This window comes from Dendrobates tinctorius, unplaced genomic scaffold (genome assembly GCF_039654945.1).
Source record: "Dendrobates tinctorius isolate UK_male_01 unplaced genomic scaffold, ASM3965494v1 ptg000332l, whole genome shotgun sequence".
Lineage (NCBI taxonomy): Eukaryota > Metazoa > Chordata > Amphibia > Anura > Dendrobatidae > Dendrobates > Dendrobates tinctorius.
The window spans coordinates 12,444,391-12,466,793 of NW_027361998.1; the positions used below are offsets into that span (position 1 = coordinate 12,444,391).

A 22,403-nucleotide genomic window follows, 5' to 3' on the forward strand; every position below is an offset into this window, starting at 1 on the left:
CGAATATGTATGATGGGTATATGGGCATGGGATGGTGGATGTGTGATGGGTATATGGGCATGGGACTATGGGATGGAGGATGTGTTTGACGGTATATGGGCACTGGACTATGGGATGGAGGATATGTATGATGGGTATATGGGCATGGGACTATGGGATGGAGGATGTATGATGGGTATATGGGCACGGGACTATGGGATGGCGAATATGTATGATGGGTATATGGGCATGGGACTATGGGATGGAGGATGTATGATGGGTATATGGGCACTGGACTATGGGATGGAGAATATGTATGATGGGTATATGGGCATGGGACTATGGGATGGAGGATGTATGATGGGTATATGGGCACGGGACTATGGGATGGCGAATATGTATGATGGGTATATGGGCATGGGATGGTGGATGTGTGATGGGTATATGGGCATGGGACTATGGGATGGAGGATGTGTTTGACGGTATAAGGGGACTGGACTATGGGATGGAGGATATGTATGATGGGTATATGGGCATGGGACTATGGGATGGAGGATGTATGATGGGTATATGGGCACGGGACTATGGGATGGCGAATATGTATGATGGGTATATGGGCATGGGATGGTGGATGTGTGATGGGTATATGGGCATGGGACTATGGGATGGAGGATGTGTTTGACGGTATATGGGCACGGGACTATGGGATGGAGGATATGTATGATGGGTATATGGGCATGGGACTATGGGATGGAGGATGTATGATGGGTATATGGGCACGGGACTATGGGATGGCGAATATGTATGATGGGTATATGGGCATGGGATGGTGGATGTGTGATGGGTATATGGGCATGGGATGGTGGATGTGTGATGGGTATATGGGCACGGGACTATGGGATGGAGGATGTGTGACGGTATATGGGCACTGGACTATGGGATGGAGGATATGTATGATGGGTATATGGGCATGGGACTATGGGATGGAGGATGTATGATGGGTATATGGGCACTGGACTATGGGATGGCGAATATGATGGGTGTATGGGCATGGGATGGTGGATGTGTGATGGGTATATGGGCACGGGACTATGGGATGGAGGATATGTATGATGGATATATGGGCATGGGACTATGGGATGGAGGATATGTATGATGGGTATATGGGCATGGGACTATGGGATGGAGGATGTATGATGGGTATATGGGCACTGGACTATGGGATGGCGAATATGATGGGTGTATGGGCATGGGATGGTGGATGTGTGATGGGTATATGGGCACGGGACTATGGGATGGAGGATATGTATGATGGGTATATGGGCACGGGACTATGGGATGGAGGATATGTATGATGGGAATATGGGCATTGGACTATGGGATGGAGGATAATTATAATTTGCTACAACTAACCATAGTTAGTTACTATGCCCGGGCAGCGCCGGGCTCTTCAGCGTATGTATGTGCGTGTATATATATATATATATATATATACACACATACATATACACACACACACACATATACACACACACACACTCTATAAAAAACTACATGGCAGCGACACAGATGTCTGAAAACAGTTTATTGATGACATCCATGTGACAGAGGAATGGTTGCGCTGCTGCAGCGCTGTCTGCTTGTCCACGGGACATTAAAGAGTTAAAAAGTCTCTGAGCGTTAAGTGCAAAAAAATAAACTCTTCACGAAAGCGTCGACATGGCGGGAACTCCGTGCCAATGTAGTTCTAAGGCACACGAGGCGATGCAGACCGCCGCTACTCCTCTGTACATTCTCCGGTCTCACAGTGCTCCAACACCGGGGAGCGGCGGCGGGGACTAGTGGTGGAACTTCTTGCTGGGGTCCTTAGCGTGGTCCAGCAGCAGCTGGCAGGGGGTGAAGGGGCTCCCATACACGCTCTCATACTTCCTCATCTTCTCCACAATGCGATTTGCCCCCAAAAAGTCGGTGTATCTGAAGGGACCTATGAGACGAGGAGAGGACAGAAAACTGGAGCAAGAAAACAGAACAAAAGCCACGGAGGAATCCGACAGACGAAAAGCAGAACGGTGATCGATATTTGTTGTCGCTCTAAGAGATGCAACTTTCTTAAATTAATTCGGCCCCACATGCGGCAACTTGGTGATCTTGTCTGGAGCCGATCAACTCGTGGGCGATCCACTCACCTCCAAGACACGGCGGGAAGCCGAGCCCAAACACTGCTCCGATGTCGCCCTCCACCGGGTTACTAAGGATCCCCTCCTGCAGGCATAGGACGGCTTCATTCACAAATCGGGTGACCAGACGCATCTGGACGTCTTCATCAGAGGAACTGCGTACCCAAAACGAGAAAGTTACGTGACACACAGCATCGAATGCAAACAGGGTGACTTCTTGCATGGAAGTACGAGCCCTGACCACGTCTTGCCAAAATAATGCCAATAGTAGCAGTCATACGGCCCGCAATGTGAGCTACAAGTAAGGAGGTCTTTTTTTTATAACTTCAATTTTCCATTCTTAAAATCTATGCTTGCAGTCAGTGAATGAAAACGTTCTGGTGTGTAGGACGGGCGATGGACGCTCCCACCTGCAGAGCACTTACACATCAGGTCTGGCCTGCAGCTTGTATTTCTCCAGGATCTCCTCGGCTCCAGAGTTCACAGTTCTTTCCTTCTGCCCCGGCTGGTACACGTAGAAACCCTTCCCAGATTTACGTCCTGAAAAAAGAAAAACGTTCAAAATTTCAAGCAGAGGCACATCTCCTAAATGTGCAGGGACCCAATCAGCCTCTCCTGAAAGAGAAATGGCTGATAACCGGGAGCAACAGATGGAGGGATGACCGAGTGTCCACATCCGCACTGTTAGTTTCCCAACCACTCACCCAGAAATCCCTTTTGCACCATTGCCTTCAGGAAGTCAACATTGCCTCCTCCGAGCCTCTCCCCGAAAGCCTTGCCCAGGTCTTCGGCCACATGGGCAGCCACGTCAATGCCCACCTCGTCAGCCAGAGTGGAGGCGCCCACTGGGAACCCAAAGCCAGTGGTGAGGGCATCCAGCTTCTTTGGCGCTACACCTTCCTAAAAACAGAGTAGAGCCCCACTGATCAGGTGTATAACCCACAGGTGATATCCAAGTAGGTGCTGTGATGTCACTTACCTGCAGGACGCGCACAACCTCCGCCATCATAGGAGCCAAGCACCGGGTGGTGTAAAATCCTGGCCCATCCTGTAAGAGGAGAGACAGGAGCCTTATCACAGTACTATTCCACCATGGGGAGGTAAAGGGTTACTGCACATCTGCAGGCGCCTGGAGCTTAGACCTGTTGGCCGATCTCAAATCCATCCTCATTTTCAGGGAAACTTACCTTGACCACAATGATGACCTTCCCCTGCTTGAGCCCAACAGCTACAGCTGAGGCCGCCGTGTCCTGAGACGTCTTATCTGTGGTGATGATTTCCAATAGCTGCATCTTATCCACAGGAGAGAAGTAGTGCATTCCTACGACCTGGAAGGAGAGGACAGGAGTTATGCAAGCTGTCGAATACCAGTAATACGCTCAGTGTGCACTCAGTCTATAACTGCATTCTGAGAGTTGTACTTTTACTATAGGTGGAGATCTACTATCTGGAGAACAAGTCTGTAAAACTCCTGCACATGGCCGGCTGTGCAACTGCAGAGTCCATACAACTTCTGCACATGGCTGGCTGTGCAACGGCAGAGTCCATACAACTCCTGCACATGGCCGGCTGTGCAGTGGAAGAGTCTATACAACTTCTGTACATGGCCGGCTGTGCAACTGCAGAGTCCATACAACTCCTGCACATGGCTGGCTGTGCAACGGCAGAGTCCATACAACTCCTGCACATGGCCGGCTGTGCAACTGCAGAGTCCATACAACTCCTGCACATGGCCGGCTGTGCAACTACAGAGTCCATACAACTCCTGCACATGGCCGGCTGTGCAACTACAGAGTCCATACAACTCCTGCACATGGCCGGCTGTGCAACTGCAGAGTCCATACAACTCCTGCACATGGCCGGCTGTGCAACTGCAGAGTCCATACAACTCCTGCACATGGCCGGCTGTGCAACTGCAGAGTCCATACAACTCCTGCACATGGCCGGCTGTGCAACTGCAGAGTCCATACAACTCCTGCACATGGCCGGCTGTGCAACTGCAGAGTCCATACAACTCCTGCACATGGCCGGCTGTGCAACTGCAGAGTCCATACAACTCCTGCACATGGCCGGCTGTGCAACTGCAGAGTCCATACAACTCCTGCACATGGCCGGCTGTGCAACGGCAGAGTCCATACAACTCCTGCACATGGCCGGCTGTGCAACGGCAGAGTCCATACAACTCCTGCACATGGCCGGCTGTGCAACGGCAGAGTCCATACAACTCCTGCACATGGCCGGCTGTGCAACGGCAGAGTCCATACAACTCCTGCACATGGCCGGCTGTGCAACTGCAGAGTCCATACAACTCCTGCACATGGCCGGCTGTGCAACTACAGAGTCCATACAACTCCTGCACATGGCCGGCTGTGCAACTGCAGAGTCCATACAACTCCTGCACATGGCCGGCTGTGCAGTGGAAGAGTCTATACAACTTCTGCACATGGCCGGCTGTGCAACTGCAGAGTCCATACAACTCCTGCACATGGCCGGCTGTGCAACTACAGAGTCCATACAACTCCTGCACATGGCCGGCTGTGCAACTGCAGAGTCCATACAACTCCTGCACATGGCCGGCTGTGCAGTGGAAGAGTCTATACAACTTCTGCACATGGCCGGCTGTGCAACTGCAGAGTCCATACAACTCCTGCACATGGCCGGCTGTGCAACTACAGAGTCCATACAACTCCTGCACATGGCCGGCTGTGCAACTACAGAGTCCATACAACTCCTGCACATGGCCGGCTGTGCAGTGGAAGAGTCTATACAACTTCTGCACATGGCCGGCTGTGCAACTGCAGAGTCCATACAACTCCTGCACATGGCCGGCTGTGCAACTGCAGAGTCCATACAACTCCTGCACATGGCCGGCTGTGCAACTGCAGAGTCCATACAACTCCTGCACATGGCCGGCTGTGCAACTGCAGAGTCCATACAACTCCTGCACATGGCCGGCTGGGCAACTGCAGAGTCCATACAACTCCTGCACATGGCCGGCTGGGCAACTGCAGAGTCCATACAACTTCTGCACATGGCCGGCTGTGCAGTGGAAGAGTCTATACAACTTCTGTACATGGCCGGCTGTGCAACTGCAGAGTCCATACAACTCCTGCACATGGCCGGCTGTGCAACTGCAGAGTCCATACAACTCCTGCACATGGCCGGCTGTGCAACTGCAGAGTCCATACAACTTCTGCACATGGCCGGCTGTGCCGTGGAAGAGTCTATACAACTTCTGTACATGGCCGGCTGTGCAGCGGCAGAGTCCATACAACTCCTGTACATGGCTGGATGACTAAGGGGGCTAAAAATTAACGATCAGGTGGAGATTAAACTTGGAGCAACGCAACATGACCACCAAACGTCAAAAAAAAAAAAAAAAAAAATCATCATCATTGCTTACCTTGTCTGGTCTCTTACTGACAGCAGCAATCTGAGAGATTGGGAGTGCAGACGTGTTACTGGCGAATATACAGTGTGGAGGGATGACCTGGAGAGGAGGAGCAGAGCTGTATCAGTGTCATATTGTCATAAAAAAAATAAATAAAAGTCCCCCAAGACCGCTCCAGGAAAGGGGCATTCACCCCCCTCCTCTCTCACACAGAATCGCTATAGAGGGACAAGAGAGAACACTCCTTGTAGTAGAATTATCTAGTTTAACATAGGTAAGCTGAAGTTACATATGGCTGGGAATGACAAAATAATTTAAACCCCCTTTTAAGCCAGGATGGCCTACGGTGAACAAACAATTAAGGAAGGACATCTATGGTGGGAACGGACATGATGTCTGGCATTTGTCTGATTAGAGGATCAGTAGGCGCCCCTCCAGGATCAGCCGCTATGATGAAAGAACTTCCCCATGCTTTGTCTTTCAGATGGAAAGTTATGAATATTGGCGTTTGTATAGATCTGATTAGTGATGGGACAGAAATCTTCAATTTCAGGACTAATAGGGGAAGAACATGTATATTTTCTCGTAACGGCGACACCTGCCTATTAGCCCCAAATCAATAGTGGCCAGATCAATGACAACAGCCATGCCATATTTACCATCTATGGAAAGGTAAAATCCCTTTAAAAAAATATGGCGGCGATATCGAACTCCTGCAATCGTCAGGAGTGAAGATATCATGAATGTTGGGAATATCAGTTTTAAGAAACAAAACCCACATCCCATGACCAGCCCTGTTGCGAGTCATCACAGGGAGGTGCGCGAGTGTAATTTGGGTGCTGATAAAAAGGACAAGGCGAATTAGGATCGGTTTTCAATGCTAAGGAAGATGCAGGTCAGTGTAGGCTAGATCCATGTTAACAAGACGTTTTTAATCGGATAGCTTCCATCTACTAAGCTGAGCCATCTCTGACCAGCATAATACGCTTCTCTGAATCTATTTTATGCAACTGTATATGCTGTATGGTTTGTCCCGTTTATACAAAAAATATAGAAAAGATTGTACAAACCCTGCTTATCATTCTGGATTAAATATAAAATGTAATAGTCCTGTTCCTTTTGTTCTGTAAACCACCCCTCAAAGACATACGCCACCAGAACCAGGCCGCCAGGCAGCTTGTATAAATATATATATATTTATGTATATACATATACTGTACACACACCATGCTTTGGAATTGGAGGTTATACAGTTGTGTTTTTTGCTTTCTTGGCCTTTTATCAGAGAATATGAATGATAACACCAAACCTTTTTCTCCACTCAAGTTAGTGGTTGGGTGAAGCCATTTGTCAGACTGCTGTGTTTTCTCTTTATAAATCATAATGACAACTCAAAATATCCAAATGACCCTGATCAAAGTTCACATACCCCATTTCTTAATACCGTGCATTGCCTCCTCTAACATCAATGACAGCTTGCAGTCTTTTGTGGTAGTTGTGGATGAGGTTCTTTATTTTCTCAGATGGTAAAGCTGCCCACTCTTCTTAGCAAAAAGCCTCTAGTTCCTGTAGATTCCTGGGCTGTCTAGCATGAACTGTGCGCTTGAGATCTCACCAGAGTGGCTCAATGATATTTCGGTCAGGAGACAGATGGCCACTCCAGAACCTTCACTTTGTTCTGCTGTAGCCAATGACAGGTTGGCTTGGTCTTGTATTTTGGATTATTGTCATGTTGGAACGTCCAAGTAAGTCTCATGCGCAGCTTCTGGGCTGATGATTGCAAATTGCCTCCAGTGTTTGCTGATAACATGCTGCATTCATATTTCCTCCAACTTTGACCGAGTTTCCTGTGCCTTTGCAGTTCACACATCTGCAAAACATCAGCAAGCCACCTCCATGCCTTACAGTAGGAATGGTGTTCCTTTCATCATAGGCCTTGTTGACCTCTCTCCAAATGTAACGTTTATGGTTGTGGCAAACAAGTTCGATTTTGCTCTCATCACTCCAAATTACCTTGTTCCGGAAGTTTTGAGGCTTGTCTCTGTGCTGTTTTGCGTATTATAGGTGAGATACTTTGTGGCATTTGTGCAGTAATGACTTTCTTCTGGCGACTTGACCATGCATCCCATTTTTCTTCAAGTGCCTCCTTATTGTGCATCTTGAAACAGCCACACGGCTAGTTTTCAGTGAGTCCAGTATTTCAGCTCATGTTAATTGTGGGTTTTTCTTTGCATCCCCAACAATTTTCCTGGCAGTTGTGGACGACATTTTTGTCTACCTGACTGTGGTTTTGTTTTTACAGAGCCCCTGATTTTCCATTTGTTAATCATAGATTGAACGCTGCTGACTGGCATTATCAATTACTTAGATATCTTTTTGTATCCCTTTCCTGTTTTATACAGTTCAACTACCTTTTCCCGTAGATCCGTTGACATTTCTTTTGCTTTCCCCATGACTCACAATCCAGAAACGTCAGTGGCTGGATGAAAGATGCAAGAGTCTGTCTGGATCCCAGAAACTCACTCAGCTTTTATGCACACACACTGATTACAAGCAAACAGGTCACAGGTGAGGATGTTACCTTAGGTAGCCACTCAAACCCATTTGTGTCAACTTCTATGCATGTGATCAGGCCAAAAATCACCAGGGTATGTGAACTTTTAATCAGGGTCATTTGGATGTTTTGGGTTGTCATTATGATTTATAAAGAGAAAACACAGTAGTTTGACAATAAATGGCTTCACCCAACCACTAACCATGAGTGGAGAAAAAGTTTTAATGTTATCATTCCTATTCTCTGAAAAGAGGCCAAGAAAGCAAAAATTCTGCCGGGGGATGTAAACTTTTGAGCACAACTGTATACCATACCCTCTTCACTGTCACTGTCCATTCTCCAATAACTGGCCATTAGTTGCAACAGTCCTCATATATTATAGAATGAGTTGTGTCAGTGCTAGGCCGGGGTCACACTTGCGAGAAACTCGCACGAGTCTCGCATCTCAATACCCGGCACTGAGGACCGGAGCGTGCGGCCGCATATATGTCTATGCAAGTCTGACCCCGGCCTTATGCACAGTATGGGAGCAGGTATTGCAGGAGACACTTACGGCTTCCACCTCCTGCAGGACTTTGTGCTTAATCTTCAGGTCCTCAAACACTGCCTCAACCACCATGTCACTGGCCCCAAACCCTCCGTAATCCAGCTGACCAGTCAGGTTACTCATGATGCTGTCCCGCTCAAATGAGGTCACACTCTTCTTCTTTACCTTGTCATTCAGGCTGCGGGAGGAAAGAAGTCGTCAGGAGATGGATATCAAACCTACGTTTCACAGCAGTACATAGCCGGCCATGCCGTTGTAGTGCCAGTGCTACAGCTGTACATAGCCGGCCGTGCGACAGTAGTGCCAGTGCTACAGCTGTACATAGCTGGCCGTACCACTGTAGTGCCAGTGCTACAGCTGTACATAGCCGGCCGTACCACTGTAGTGCCAGTGCTACAGCTGTACATAGCCGGCCGTGCCCCTGTAGTGCCAGTGTCCCAGCTGTACATAGCCGGCCGTGCCCCTGTAGTACCCGTGTCCCAGCTGTACATAGCCGGCCGTGCCCCTGTAGTACCCGTGTCCCAGCTGTACATAGCCGGCTGTGCCCCTGTAGTGCCAGTGTCCCAGCTGTACATAGCCAGCTGTGCCGCTGTAGTGCCCGTGTCCCAGCTGTACATAGCCGGCTGTGCCGCTGTAGTGCCCGTGTCCCAGCTGTACATAGCCAGCTGTGCCGCTGTAGTGCCCGTGTCCCAGCTGTACATAGCCAGCTGTGCCGCTGTAGTGCCCACGTTCCAGCTGTGCCGCTGTAGTGCCAGTGTTCCAGCTGTACAGAGCCGGCTGTGCCTCTGTAGTACCAGTGTTTCCAGCTGTGCCTCTGTAGTACCCGTGTCCCAGCTGTACATAGCCGGCTGTGCCCCTGTAGTGCCAGTGTCCCAGCTGTACAAAGCCAACTGTGCCGCTGTAGTGCCCGTGTCCCAGCTGTACATAGCCGGCTGTGCCGCTGTAGTGCCCGTGTCCCAGCTGTACATAGCCGGCTGTGCCGCTGTAGTGCCCGTGTCCCAGCTGTACATAGCCGGCTGTGCCGCTGTAGTGCCCGTGTCCCAGCTGTACATAGCCAGCTGTGCCGCTGTAGTGCCCGTGTCCCAGCTGTACATAGCCAGCTGTGCCGCTGTAGTGCCCACGTTCCAGCTGTGCCGCTGTAGTGCCAGTGTTCCAGCTGTACAGAGCCGGCTGTGCCTCTGTAGTACCACTGTTTCCAGCTGTGCCTCTGTAGTACCCGTGTCCCAGCTGTACATAGCCGGCTGTGCCGCTGTAGTGCCCGTGTCCCAGCTGTACATAGCCGGCTGTGCCGCTGTAGTGCCCGTGTCCCAGCTGTACATAGCCGGCTGTGCCGCTGTAGTGCCCGTGTCCCAGCTGTACATAGCCGGCTGTGCCGCTGTAGTGCCCGTGTCCCAGCTGTACATAGCCGGCTGTGCCGCTGTAGTGCCCGTGTCCCAGCTGTACATAGCCAGCTGTGCCGCTGTAGTGCCCGTGTCCCAGCTGTACATAGCCGGCTGTGCCTCTGTAGTGCCCGTGTCCCAGCTGTACATAGCCGGCTGTGCCTCTGTAGTGCCCGTGTTCCAGCTGTACATAGTCAGCTGTGCCCCTGTAGTGCCCGTGTCCCAGCTGTACATAGCCGGCCGTGCGACAGTAGTGCCAGTGCTACAGCTGTACATAGCTGGCCGTACCACTGTAGTGCCAGTGCTACAGCTGTACATAGCCGGCCGTACCACTGTAGTGCCAGTGCTACAGCTGTACATAGCCGGCCGTGCCCCTGTAGTGCCAGTGTCCCAGCTGTACATAGCCGGCCGTGCCCCTGTAGTACCCGTGTCCCAGCTGTACATAGCCGGCCGTGCCCCTGTAGTACCCGTGTCCCAGCTGTACATAGCCGGCTGTGCCCCTGTAGTGCCAGTGTCCCAGCTGTACATAGCCAGCTGTGCCGCTGTAGTGCCCGTGTCCCAGCTGTACATAGCCGGCTGTGCCGCTGTAGTGCCCGTGTCCCAGCTGTACATAGCCAGCTGTGCCGCTGTAGTGCCCGTGTCCCAGCTGTACATAGCCAGCTGTGCCGCTGTAGTGCCCACGTTCCAGCTGTGCCGCTGTAGTGCCAGTGTTCCAGCTGTACAGAGCCGGCTGTGCCTCTGTAGTACCAGTGTTTCCAGCTGTGCCTCTGTAGTACCCGTGTCCCAGCTGTACATAGCCGGCTGTGCCCCTGTAGTGCCAGTGTCCCAGCTGTACAAAGCCAACTGTGCCGCTGTAGTGCCCGTGTCCCAGCTGTACATAGCCGGCTGTGCCGCTGTAGTGCCCGTGTCCCAGCTGTACATAGCCGGCTGTGCCGCTGTAGTGCCCGTGTCCCAGCTGTACATAGCCAGCTGTGCCGCTGTAGTGCCCGTGTCCCAGCTGTACATAGCCAGCTGTGCCGCTGTAGTGCCCGTGTCCCAGCTGTACATAGCCAGCTGTGCCGCTGTAGTGCCCACGTTCCAGCTGTGCCGCTGTAGTGCCAGTGTTCCAGCTGTACAGAGCCGGCTGTGCCTCTGTAGTACCACTGTTTCCAGCTGTGCCTCTGTAGTACCCGTGTCCCAGCTGTACATAGCCGGCTGTGCCGCTGTAGTGCCCGTGTCCCAGCTGTACATAGCCGGCTGTGCCGCTGTAGTGCCCGTGTCCCAGCTGTACATAGCCAGCTGTGCCGCTGTAGTGCCCGTGTCCCAGCTGTACATAGCCGGCTGTGCCTCTGTAGTGCCCGTGTCCCAGCTGTACATAGCCGGCTGTGCCTCTGTAGTGCCCGTGTTCCAGCTGTACATAGTCAGCTGTGCCCCTGTAGTGCCCGTGTCCCAGCTGTACATAGCCGGCTGTGCCGCTGTAGTGCCCGTGTCCCAGCTGTACATAGCCAGCTGTGCCGCTGTAGTGCCCACGTTCCAGCTGTGCCGCTGTAGTGCCCGTGTTCCAGCTGTACATAGTCAGCTGTGCCCCTGTAGTGCCCGTGTCCCAGCTGTACATAGCCGGCTGTGCCGCTGTAGTGCCCGTGTCCCAGCTGTACATAGCCAGCTGTGCCGCTGTAGTGCCCACGTTCCAGCTGTGCCCCTGTAGTGCCCGTGTTCCAGCTGTACATAGCCGGCTGTGCCTCTGTAGTGCCCGTGTTCCAGCTGTACATAGTCAGCTGTGCCCCTGTAGTGCCCGTGTTCCAGCTGTACATAGCCGGCTGTGCCCCTGTAGTGCCCGTGTCCCAGCTGTACATAGTCGGCTGTGCCCCTGTAGTGCCCGTGTTCCAGCTGTACATAGTCAGCTGTGCCCCTGTAGTGCCCGTGTCCCAGCTGTACATAGCCGGCTGTGCCTCTGTAGTGCCCGTGTTCCAGCTGTACATAGCCGGCTGTGCCGCTGTAGTGCCTGTGTCCCAGCTGTACATAGCCGGCTGTGCCGCTGTAGTGCCTGTGTCCCAGCTGTACATAGCCGGCTGTGTCGCTGTAGTGCCCATGATACATGAGCGTCAGACCTCCGTTTTCTTACCGTTGTGTCCGGTTGGTATATTTTACTTGCAGTAACAGTAGTGAGATTAGGCCGCGCTTTTACGCTGTTTTTGCAGCACTCATTGCGCTGTAGCTAATGGGACGTGCAGCTCATCATACATCACAGCAGTGAGAAACAGGACGCCGCCTTTACTGACTCCAATCACTGACAGCAATCAGCGTCCTCACCCTTTGAACACCTGCTGCTGTCCTCGGCCCAGACCTTCCACCGTCGTGTCTTTCAGGATAGTCTTAAAACCTTTATCCACAGAGACCTGTGCAATTCCGGCCCCCATCAGCCCGGCGCCGAGGATCGCCAGGGTCCTGCAAGGAAAGTCGGGGAAATGAAGAGCTGGGGGCAAATAACAGAGGATTTGGGGAGACTGCGGCCCCCTGGGAGTGCAGAGCTGCAGTATGTGTGGGCGCTACAGAGGATCACTTATGGCCTCAACATAGTACACATATCTCAGGATGAGGTCTTAAAGGAACAGCGCACCTATAAATAGGAAGTGCAATAGCCGCCCATGACGCTCCTGGAAGAGTCATAAAATCCTGCAGAGAGTACAGGGGTCACCCGGCCCTGTCCACCCCATAAATCTGATCGCAAGATCCCTTCAAGACAGACAACAGATTGCCGTGATCCACTCACTTGACCTCTCTCTGTGGAGTCCCAAACTTGTTCTTCTTGCACTGGACCTGGCCGTGGTAGAGGCCGAAGAGCGCTCGGGACTCGCTGGTCATGCCCAGTTCACCAAACCTCTGCCAGGAAGAGGGAAAGAGGAGCCAGAGACACGATGGTAAGGATACGATACAGATCGCGGGGGCATTGCCCTGACGCATGGGGGTGCACCTCTGCACTGATTTTAAGCCCTAAAATTCTATCTTCACCAAGTGATGCAATAGCACAATGAAGCCACCAGGTGGCGCCACGTGAGACTCTCCATAATAGACAATTCATACCTGAGACTCCGCCAGGTACCCGGCCTCCGAGCCCTGCTCCACGCCGGCCTTCACCACCTGTGAGGGGACATTGGGAGAACAAGTGATGTGATAGGACCCCCCAGTGTGACCAGTCCCCTGTACAACGGGTATGAACGCCCCAGTACCTCGATGATTTTCAAGGGGGCAGGATACAAGCCCTTCGTCTGTTTCATCACTTTCTTCTCCACCATCTTGTAGATTTGTTGTCTTACGAATGGGACGGACATGACGTAGTCTGTGATCTCTGGAAGCGTAAAGAAGGTGACGGGGTGAGGAGCGACTCACTGGATTTCCACAATTCCCTCGGTGTGAAGGGGACGCAGTCCATGGATCCCACCCATCAATGTCCGAGAATATTCCCATAAAGTGGTCCCCAAAGCTTGCAAGTGACTCCATATATACAGCGTGGGGGATAATGTGCTGACCACTGGGGGTCCAACCGCAGAGACCCCCAGAGATGCTGAGAACCATCTTGGATGTGTGCGCTCTCATGGCGCTATGGGACTGCGGGATAAAGCAGAGCTCAGCGCACCACCATTTCTGGCATCCACAATGACTGGAGGGAGGGCCAGCACCGTTATCGTCATCTCTGGGGGTTCAAGCAGTCAGACCCACAGCGATCCTCTATCTAATGAATAGCCGGCCGTGCCCCTGTAGTGCCAGCGCTACAGGTGTACATAGCCGGCCGTAACCCTGTAGAGCCAGCGCTACAGGTGTACATAGCCGGCCATGCCCCTGTAGTGTCAGCGCTACAGCCGTACATAGCCGGCCGTGCCACAGTAGTGCCAGCGCTACAGCCGTACATAGCCGGCCGTGCCACAGTAGTGCCAGCGCTACAGCCGTACATAGCCGGCCGTGCCACAGTAGTGCCAGCGCTACAGCTGTACATAGCCGGCCGTGCCCCTGTAGTGCCAGCGCTACAGCTGTACATAGCCGGCCGTGCCCCTGTAGTGCCAGCGCTACAGCTGTACATAGCCGGCCGTGCCCCTGTAGTGCCAGCGCTACAGCTGTACATAGCCGGCCGTGCCCCTGTAGTGTCAGCGCTACAGCTGTACATAGCCGGCCGTGCCCCTGTAGTGCCAGCGCTACAGCTGTACATAGCCGGCCGTGCCCCTGTAGTGCCGGCGCTACAGCTGTACATAGCCGGCCGTGCCACAGTAGTGTCGGCGCTACAGCTGTACATAGCCGGCCGTGCCACAGTAGTGTCAGCGCTACAGCTGTACATAGCCGGCCGTGCCCCTGTAGTGTCGGCGCTACAGCTGTACATAGCCGGCCGTGCCCCTGTAGTGTCGGCGCTACAGCTGTACATAGCCGGCCGTGCCCCTGTAGTGTCGGCGCTACAGCTGTACATAGCCAGCCGTGCCCCTGTAGTGTCAGCGCTACAGCTGTACATAGCCGGCCGTGCCCCTGTAGTGCCAGCGCTACAGCTGTACATAGCCGGCCGTGCCCCTGTAGTGCCAGCGCTACAGCTGTACATAGGCTGGCCGTGCCCCTGTAGTGCCAGCGCTACAGCTGTACATAGGCTGGCCGTGCCCCTGTAGTGTCAGCGCTACAGCTGTACATAGCCGGCCGTGCTTCCTCCTTTCGGGATCATCGTCTCTCCACCCACCGTGTCCACAATAAATTGAACGTTTTTCCCCTTTTTCTTTTGGCATAAATACCTTTTTCCATATTTACAATAGAGTCTGATTGTCTAATAAATCCTTGTATCGCCGGCGGGCCTTCATTCATTCAGTGCCTCCCTACTAATTCTCGTGCAATGTATAACAGACTAGCCGCCAATTTGAACTGATTTTGAATCTCCTCCACATAACCCGAAATACAGACCCCAGGATCCCACTCCATTCTACAGTCATACCCCCCCTCCATAGTGTTAGTAACCACTGTCCAGTGTGAGTCCAGTCTGGAGCACTGTCACAACGTGTGTAAGATCCCCGGCCCCATCAGGCTGACAACGAGGCATCCAGAAGTCTGTCTCAGTCCTGCCCTAATAGTCTTTCAGGAGTCCTGTATACTCTATGGAGCACAGACCCCCCTTTACATTTTTCACTCTTTATAGAATTTACCAAATGGCTGCAATGAAACGAAGGTCATGTTTTTCTCATTAATGTGCACTCTGCACCCCATCTGGACTAAAAAAAAAAAAAAAAAAAAAAAGAAATGTACAAATTTTTGCAAATTTATTAAAAAAGAAAAACAAACATCACATGGTCATAAGTATTCAGACCCTTTGCTCAGTGTTGAGAAGAAGCACCTTTTGAGCTGGTACAGCCATGCGTCTTCTTGGGAATGATGCAACAAGTTTTTCACCCCTGGATTTGGGGATCCTCGGCCATTCTTCCTTGCAGATCCTCTCCGGTTTCGTCAGGTTGGATGGTGGACAGCCATTTCCAGGTCTCTCCAGAGATGCTCAGTTGGGTTTAGGTCAGGGATCTGGCTGGGCCAGTCAGGAATGGTCACAGAGTTGTTCTGAAGCCACTCCTTTGTTATTTTAGCTGTGTGCTTTGGGTCATTGTCTTGTTGGATGGTGAACCTTCTGCCAAGTCTGAGGTCCTGAGCAACTGGAAGAGGTTTTCATCCAGGATATCTCTGTACTTGGCCGCATTCATGTTTCCTTCAGTTACAACCAGTCGTCCTGTCCCTGTAGCTGAAAAACACCCCCATAGCATGGTGCTGCCACCACCATGTTTCACTGTAGGGATTGTATTGGGCAGGTGATGAGCAGTGCCTGGTTTTCTCCACATATACCACATAAAATTAGCACCAAAAAGTTCTTCGTCTCATCAGACCAGAGAATCTTATTCATCATAGTCTGGGAGTCCTTCATGTGTTTTTTAGCAAACTCTATGCGGGGATTCATATGTCTGGCACTGAGGAGAGGCTTCTGTCAGGCCACTCTGCCATAAAGGCCCGACTGGTGGAGGGCTGCAGTGATAGCTGACTTTGCGGAACTTTCTCTCATCTCCCTACTGCATCTGTGGAGCTCAGCCACAGTGATCTTGGGGTTCTTCTTTACCTCTCTCACCAAGGCTCTTCTCCCACGGTTGATCAGTTTGGCTGGACGGCCAGGTCTAGGAAGACTTCTGGTGGCCCCAAATTTCTTCCATGTAAGGATTATGGAGGCCACTGTGCACTTAGGAACCTTGAGTACTGCAGAAATTCTTTTGTAACCTTGGCCAGATCTGCGCCTTGCCACCATTCTGTCTCTGAGCTCCTTGGCCGGTTCCTTTGGCCTCCTGATTCTCATTTGGTCTGACATGCACTGTGAGGTCTTATATAGACAGGTGTGCGCCTCTACAAATCAAGTCCTATCAGTGTAATTACACACAGCTGGACTCCAATGAAGGAGTAGAACCATCTCAAGGAGGATCACAAGGAAATGGACACAATGTGACTTACATATGAGAGTCTGAGCAAAGGGTCTGAATACTTATGACCATGCGAGATTTCAGTTTTTCTTGATTTGAAAAAATTTCTACATTTGTTTTTTTTTTTTCAGTCAGGATGGGGTGCAGAGTGCACATTAATGAGAAAAACCATGAACTTTTTTAAATTCACCTGCAATGAAACAAAGAGTGAAAAATGTAAAGGGTCTGAATACATGACGTACCCACTGTAGCCAACTGTGCCCCATGCAGTGCCAATGCTACAGCTGTACACAGCCGGCTTTCATCAGGCTCCCATGGAAAGAAATGGGAGCGCTGCGATCTCCTTGTGGGGGGGGCAGCATATACAGAAGACAACCTATAATCCGGCGGAGACACCTACTTGCCATCAGCCCCTTCGGCTTCTTCAGGGAGATCTTCTTGTCGGCGATGTCTCGGGCGTAGCTGACGGCCACCTCCTCCAGATACTCCATAGTTCGCTCCTCAGGGCTCTTCAGGCCGGGACCTGTCGGTTACAGAAGACATTCAGCTCGTCCGTCAGCTTCCTCATTCCCTGTGCCTCACGGCTCTGCGTCCCTCACCCAGGGGGTCCACAAGCTGGTCCACCAGACCCATCCTCTTGGCCCGATCAGCACGGATGTTCTTGCCGGTCAGCATCATATCGAAGGAAGATGGAAGACCCAACTGCAGGGGGAAAGAGGAGATGAGAACCGGACCCATGAGCGGAGCAGGCGGGGGTCTCACCGGAGACCACTCACCATCTTAGGGAGCCTCTGTGTGCCCCCCGCCCCAGGCAGCAGACCCAACAGCACCTCTGGGGTCGCTAGGACAGTCTTCTTATCTTTCGTAGCCACACGATACTGGCAGGCGATGGCCACCTGGAAACGAGACAGGACACGTAAAATCTCTGCTTGCTGTCATTAAACCCCCCCAAAACTAGGTACCATAGCTCAAGCACGCACCTCCAGCCCCTCTCGCCTCCAGGCCTGCGCCTCCGGCCAACCATACACCCCTCTCCAAAGGGGCACAACTCCAGCCCTCTCCCCGGGCACGCCCCTCTCCAAAGGGGCACAACTCCAGCCCTCTCCCCGGGCACGCCCCTCCCAGGCATGTCACAACCCTCCAGCCCCCCGCCCTCCCCAGGCACGGCACACACCACCAGCCCCCTGCTCTCGCCAGGCACGGCACGCACCTCCAGCCCCCTGCTCTCGCCAGGCACGGCACGCACCTCCAGCCCCCCCGCCCTCCCCAGGCACGGCACGCACCTCCAGCCCCCCCGCCCTCCCCAGGCACGGCACGCACCTCCAGCCCCCCCCAGGCACGGCACGCACCTCCAGCCCCCCCGCCCTCCCCAGGCACGCACCTCCAGCCCCCCCGCCCTCCCCAGGCACGCACCTCCAGCCCCCCCCGCCCTCCCCAGGCACGCACCTCCAGCCCCCCCCGCCCTCCCCAGGCACGCACCTCCAGCCCCCCCCGCCCTCCCCAGGCACGCACCTCCAGCCCCCCCCGCCCTCCCCAGGCACGCACCTCCAGCCCCCCCCGCCCTCCCCAGGCACGCACCTCCAGCCCCCCCCGCCCTCCCCAGGCACGCACCTCCAGCCCCCCCCGCCCTCCCCAGGCACGCACCTCCAGCCCCCCCCGCCCTCCCCAGGCACGCACCTCCAGCCCCCCCCGCCCTCCCCAGGCACGCACCTCCAGCCCCCCCCGCCCTCCCCAGGCACGCACCTCCAGCCCCCCCCGCCCTCCCCAGGCACGCACCTCCAGCCCCCCCCGCCCTCCCCAGGCACGCACCTCCAGCCCCCCGCCCTCCCCAGGCACGCACCTCCAGCCCCCCGCCCAGGCAGGTGCCATTGATTGCAGCCACGATGGGTTTCGGGGACTTCTCCAGCTTCTCGAACATCTTCTGTCCGGACTGTGAGAGCAGTGTCACCTCCTGGGATGTCGTACACGCCTCGATCATGCTGGGGGGAGAGAAAAGTCATTGTCTGAGCTGCTCAGACCACACGGGGCACAAACCGCGAGCAGGAAGGGGTTAAACGCCCAGGTTATTGCACGGTATTACACACTTGATATCGGCTCCGGCGATGAAGCAGCCGGGTTTGGCGGAGATGAGGACGGCGCTCTTCACCGCGTCATTTGCCCAAATCTCGTTCATCACATCGGTGAACTCGCTCTGCAGCTGTCGGGACAATGTGTTCACCTGTAGGGAGCAGAAGCGAGAGGTCCGGTGACTGGGGCACAAGTATATGCGCCCCACGCAGGGAGGTCCAGTGACCAAGGCACAAGTATATGCACCCCACGCAGGGAGGTCCAGTGACCAAGGCACAAGTATACAAGCCCAGAGCAGGGTGAATTCCTGGGTACATTTGTTCAAGAGTGAACTAGGAACGAACCTTAGAGTTTGGGGAGTTGAATCGGACAACGGCGACATCTTTCTTCACCTCGTAGTTCACGTGAGTCCTCGCTGCAAAGACACAAAAAGATGAAATCTGGAACTGTGACACTGATCAGAAAACCCCAAGGACACAGACCACAAATTACAGACATGTTGTGGTCCGACTGCCAGCATCACAACTGATCAATCAATACAGCAGGTCACCATCGTGTTCCATTACAATCCAGAGCTGCGCTCACTATTCTGCTGGTGCAGTCACTGTGTACATACATTACTGATCCCAAGTTACATCCTGTATTATACTCCAGAGCTGCACTCACTATTCTGCTGGTGCAGTCACTGTGTACATACATTACTGATCCTGAGTTACATCCTGTATTATATCCCAGAGCTGCACTCACTATTCTGCTGGTGCAGTCACTGTGTACATACATTACATTACTGATCCTGAGTTACATCCTGTATTATACCCCAGAGCTGCACTCACTATTCTGCTGGTGCAGTCACTGTGTACATACATTACTGATCCTGAGTTACATCCTGTATTATACCCCAGAGCTGCACTCACTATTCTGCTGGTGCAGTCACCGTGTACATACATTACTGATCCTGAGTTACATCCTGTATTATACCCCAGAGCTGCACTCACTATTCTGCTGGTGCAGTCACTGTGTATATACATTACATTACTGATCCTGAGTTACATCCTGTATTATACCCCAGAGCTGCACTCATTATTCTGCTGGTGCAGTCACTGTGTACATACAATACTGATCCTGAGTTATCTCCTGTATTATACCCCAGTGCTGCACTCATTGTACATACATACGCCCTTTCTTTATGAAGGGGTCATGTCTCTAGGCTGCACTGCCCCCTTGATAAAGACAAATGAAGCACTGAATATAAAGGCGCGGATCTCTGGATCTGTACGGCGAGTGGGAATAAGTTGGAGCAGAAGCTGCGCTCTGACAGGTGACGTTACTTACACAGCACGGCGGAAGACATGGAGAAAGACCTGGATGTGAAACCTGCAAAACAGAAAGATGTTATAGAAGCTTCTCCTCGGCGCTCGGTGCAGTCACCGCTCCCTGATCTATGCCCTGGTCAGCCCCCATCATCCTCCGCGCTCGGTGCAGTCACCGCTCTCTGATCTATGCCCCGGTCAGCCCCCATTATCAGTGACAGATACAAGAAGCAGCAATCACCGCCAGCAGGGGGCGCACCTCCTCAGAAGTCACGGAGCTTGTAGATCACGGATGCGCTGCCCCCAGTCCCGGCTGTACTCTGCCCTCTGTCATACAGCAGGTGACGCACACAGCTGCACTCTGCCCTGGAGGGCACAGCAGAGCCGATAATACCGGGGAGCCAGGAGGAACGCGCCATGTGAGAAGCAGGACCTTTCCTCTACATACAGGAGTAGACGCCCCCTGCAGGCTAAACAGTAGCACACACTCGCTGCACCGCCACAGCAGAAGCCAAGGAGAAGGCGGGGGCAGAGAAGAGGGGGGGGGGCGTCCGGGGCTCAGCGGTCCCATAACATGGGGGGGTCCGGGGCTCAGCGGTCCTGAACTGGAAATTATTCATCTATAATTCTGTACTAAAGTTTTAGGCCGGTGAGGAAGAAGTGCTGGAAGGTCAGGCCGTGTGCCCACGCTGTGTTTACGCGTTTTCGCCACAGTTCCGCCACACAATCTTATGGGATTCCGCAGTTGCCGTGTCAATGCTGCAGATATTTCCGCTGCAGAATCGCATAGCGGTAAAATCCGCAGCATGTCCATTATTTCTGCGAAATCGTGACTACTCCGCCACCATAGGATTGCATTGAAACGCTCAGTTTACGCATGTGGCTATGTCCTCCATGTGTAAAGTGAGCGCTTCATGTGCGGCTGGTGCCCAGGGTCAGGAGGAGACTGTCTTCCGGGCTGTGGGTACCATAATCCTGTAAAATATGTATAAATGACCTCTGATGACAGCATCAAGCGACCGCGTCATCACAAAGGTCATTCGTGCAAGGCATCCCTGGGAACGGAGATGCTGTCAGCGCCGCGGAGGACTCCGGGGGCATCAGAGGGGGAGTATATCCCGATTATTTTTTACATTCTATCTTTTGCTATTTATGCCGCCTAATCAATAGTAAATGGTTGGTCACACTCGTCAGGCATATGCTTGTGTGTAACCAACCTGTCAATCACTTTTCCAACTTATGCTCCAAATCACGTGGAATGCTCAGTCTGCAAGCTAAAAACGTTTGTACTTTGCAGGAAAACGGATGCAAATTCCGCATGCGTTTTACCCGTGGCGGCGAGTTGCGGAAATGCGGCGGACAATTCTGCAGCATTTCTGCGATGTGGGCACATAGCCTAATAAATGTTCTCAGAAATGGAAGCGATAATGGTTCTTATCCATTTCACTTGCTGCCTGCAGGGGGCAGCGCAGCTCCTGCCGCTGACCACTCAGCAATGTCACAGATGAGGACAGAGGAGGCCGACAACCCCCGTCAGGTCACCAGAGAAGTCACCGATCTGATCCTCTGCTCGGTCTAGATGCTGGGAGTTGTAGTCAGCTGATGCGAATGGTGCCGCAGACTGGATTACAGGGAATCTGTCAGCAGGTTGTGCTATGTAATCCGACAGCAGCCCAATGTGGGGGCAGAGACCCTGATTGCAGCAGCTGTGATCGAGAAAACGCATTCTGCTGCAGATCAGGCGGTGCTCAGAATGCTGAGCTGTGTATAACCCCGCCCCCACACCACCGATTGGCCGCCTCCTGCGCACACTATCGGTGGTGGGGATGTGGTTGGACCAGGAGGCACAGGACAACTAGTCCTGCAAGTAACACGTCTGGAATCAGGCTCTCTGCCCCGACATCATGCTGCCCTCAGATTACACAGTGAAGCCTGCTGACGGATTCCCTATAATCTGACGGCCGCGGTCCGTGACCCCGTATCACCACCTAAGAGATCTACAGCACAAATCATCACCTCTAATCCGGAGTTGTCTTCTACGTGCAGACCCTATGACAACACTTCTGGTCATCTCCTCAGCATCAGTGAGGTTTGTTCCTATGGCACTGCCAGACAAGATGTGACAGGAAGGGTTGTCATAGGGAGCATATAGAGGCCAGCAGGGGGCACCGTGGAGGGTCCTCTCTGGAGGGTACACAGCCCTCCTGCAGAGTGACGCCTCCTCAGAGCCGGCTGCAGTAGAGGCCCCCGCTGCTGGGGCCAATGGTGACCGGCAGGACGCGGTGTAGTGGGGTGAGCTTTGTCGGCCCATCTATCCCGCCCGCCGTCCCCGGTGCCTGCGCCCCCCGGGGTACCTGTGCTCCCGCCCAGCCGGGCCAGCGCTCCCACGCTCCTCACAGCCGCCATGTTGTCCTGGGTGACACTGACGGGCCGCGAGCTGCCGCCGGGCCTCCTCCTATCAGCCGCCGGGGTGTCCGCTGCACTGCCTGACGCAAAGTGCCTGATAGAAGCAGGCGGACCGAGAGATAAACCCGGGTACGGGACAATGAT

At 53.3% G+C, this 22,403-nt stretch overlaps 1 protein-coding gene across 1 annotated transcript; it reads right to left on the minus strand.

Annotated features, from left to right (window-relative positions):
- Positions 1-1,549: 1,549 nt before the first annotated feature.
- HADHA (hydroxyacyl-CoA dehydrogenase trifunctional multienzyme complex subunit alpha) lies at positions 1,550-22,363 on the minus strand. Its single transcript, XM_073562011.1, has 20 exons — positions 22,208-22,363; positions 19,876-19,917; positions 18,888-18,958; positions 18,561-18,694; positions 18,317-18,455; positions 17,253-17,372; positions 17,076-17,178; positions 16,877-16,999; positions 13,234-13,352; positions 13,088-13,144; positions 12,777-12,886; positions 12,317-12,451; positions 8,655-8,826; positions 5,560-5,646; positions 3,344-3,484; positions 3,136-3,204; positions 2,861-3,056; positions 2,582-2,696; positions 2,166-2,311; positions 1,550-1,963 (listed from the first exon to the last, which is right to left on the minus strand). Exons 1-20 carry the CDS (start codon positions 22,257-22,259, stop codon positions 1,818-1,820), a joined length of 2,277 nt encoding a protein of 758 aa, XP_073418112.1. The 5' UTR covers positions 22,260-22,363; the 3' UTR covers positions 1,550-1,817.
- Positions 22,364-22,403: the final 40 nt, after the last annotated feature.

Excerpts from the sequence above, each read along its gene's own strand:
- HADHA (XM_073562011.1), bottom strand. The coding sequence starts at position 22,259 with ATGGCGGCTGTGAGGAGCGTGGGAGCGCTGGCCCGGCTGGGCGGGAGC. Across the intron at positions 19,918-22,207 it reads CCGGCTGGGCGGGAGCACAG|GTTTCACATCCAGGTCTTTC; the intron begins GTACCCCGGGGG and ends TCTGTTTTGCAG. Across the intron at positions 3,205-3,343 it reads AGGTCATCATTGTGGTCAAG|GATGGGCCAGGATTTTACAC; the intron begins GTAAGTTTCCCT and ends CTCCTCTTACAG.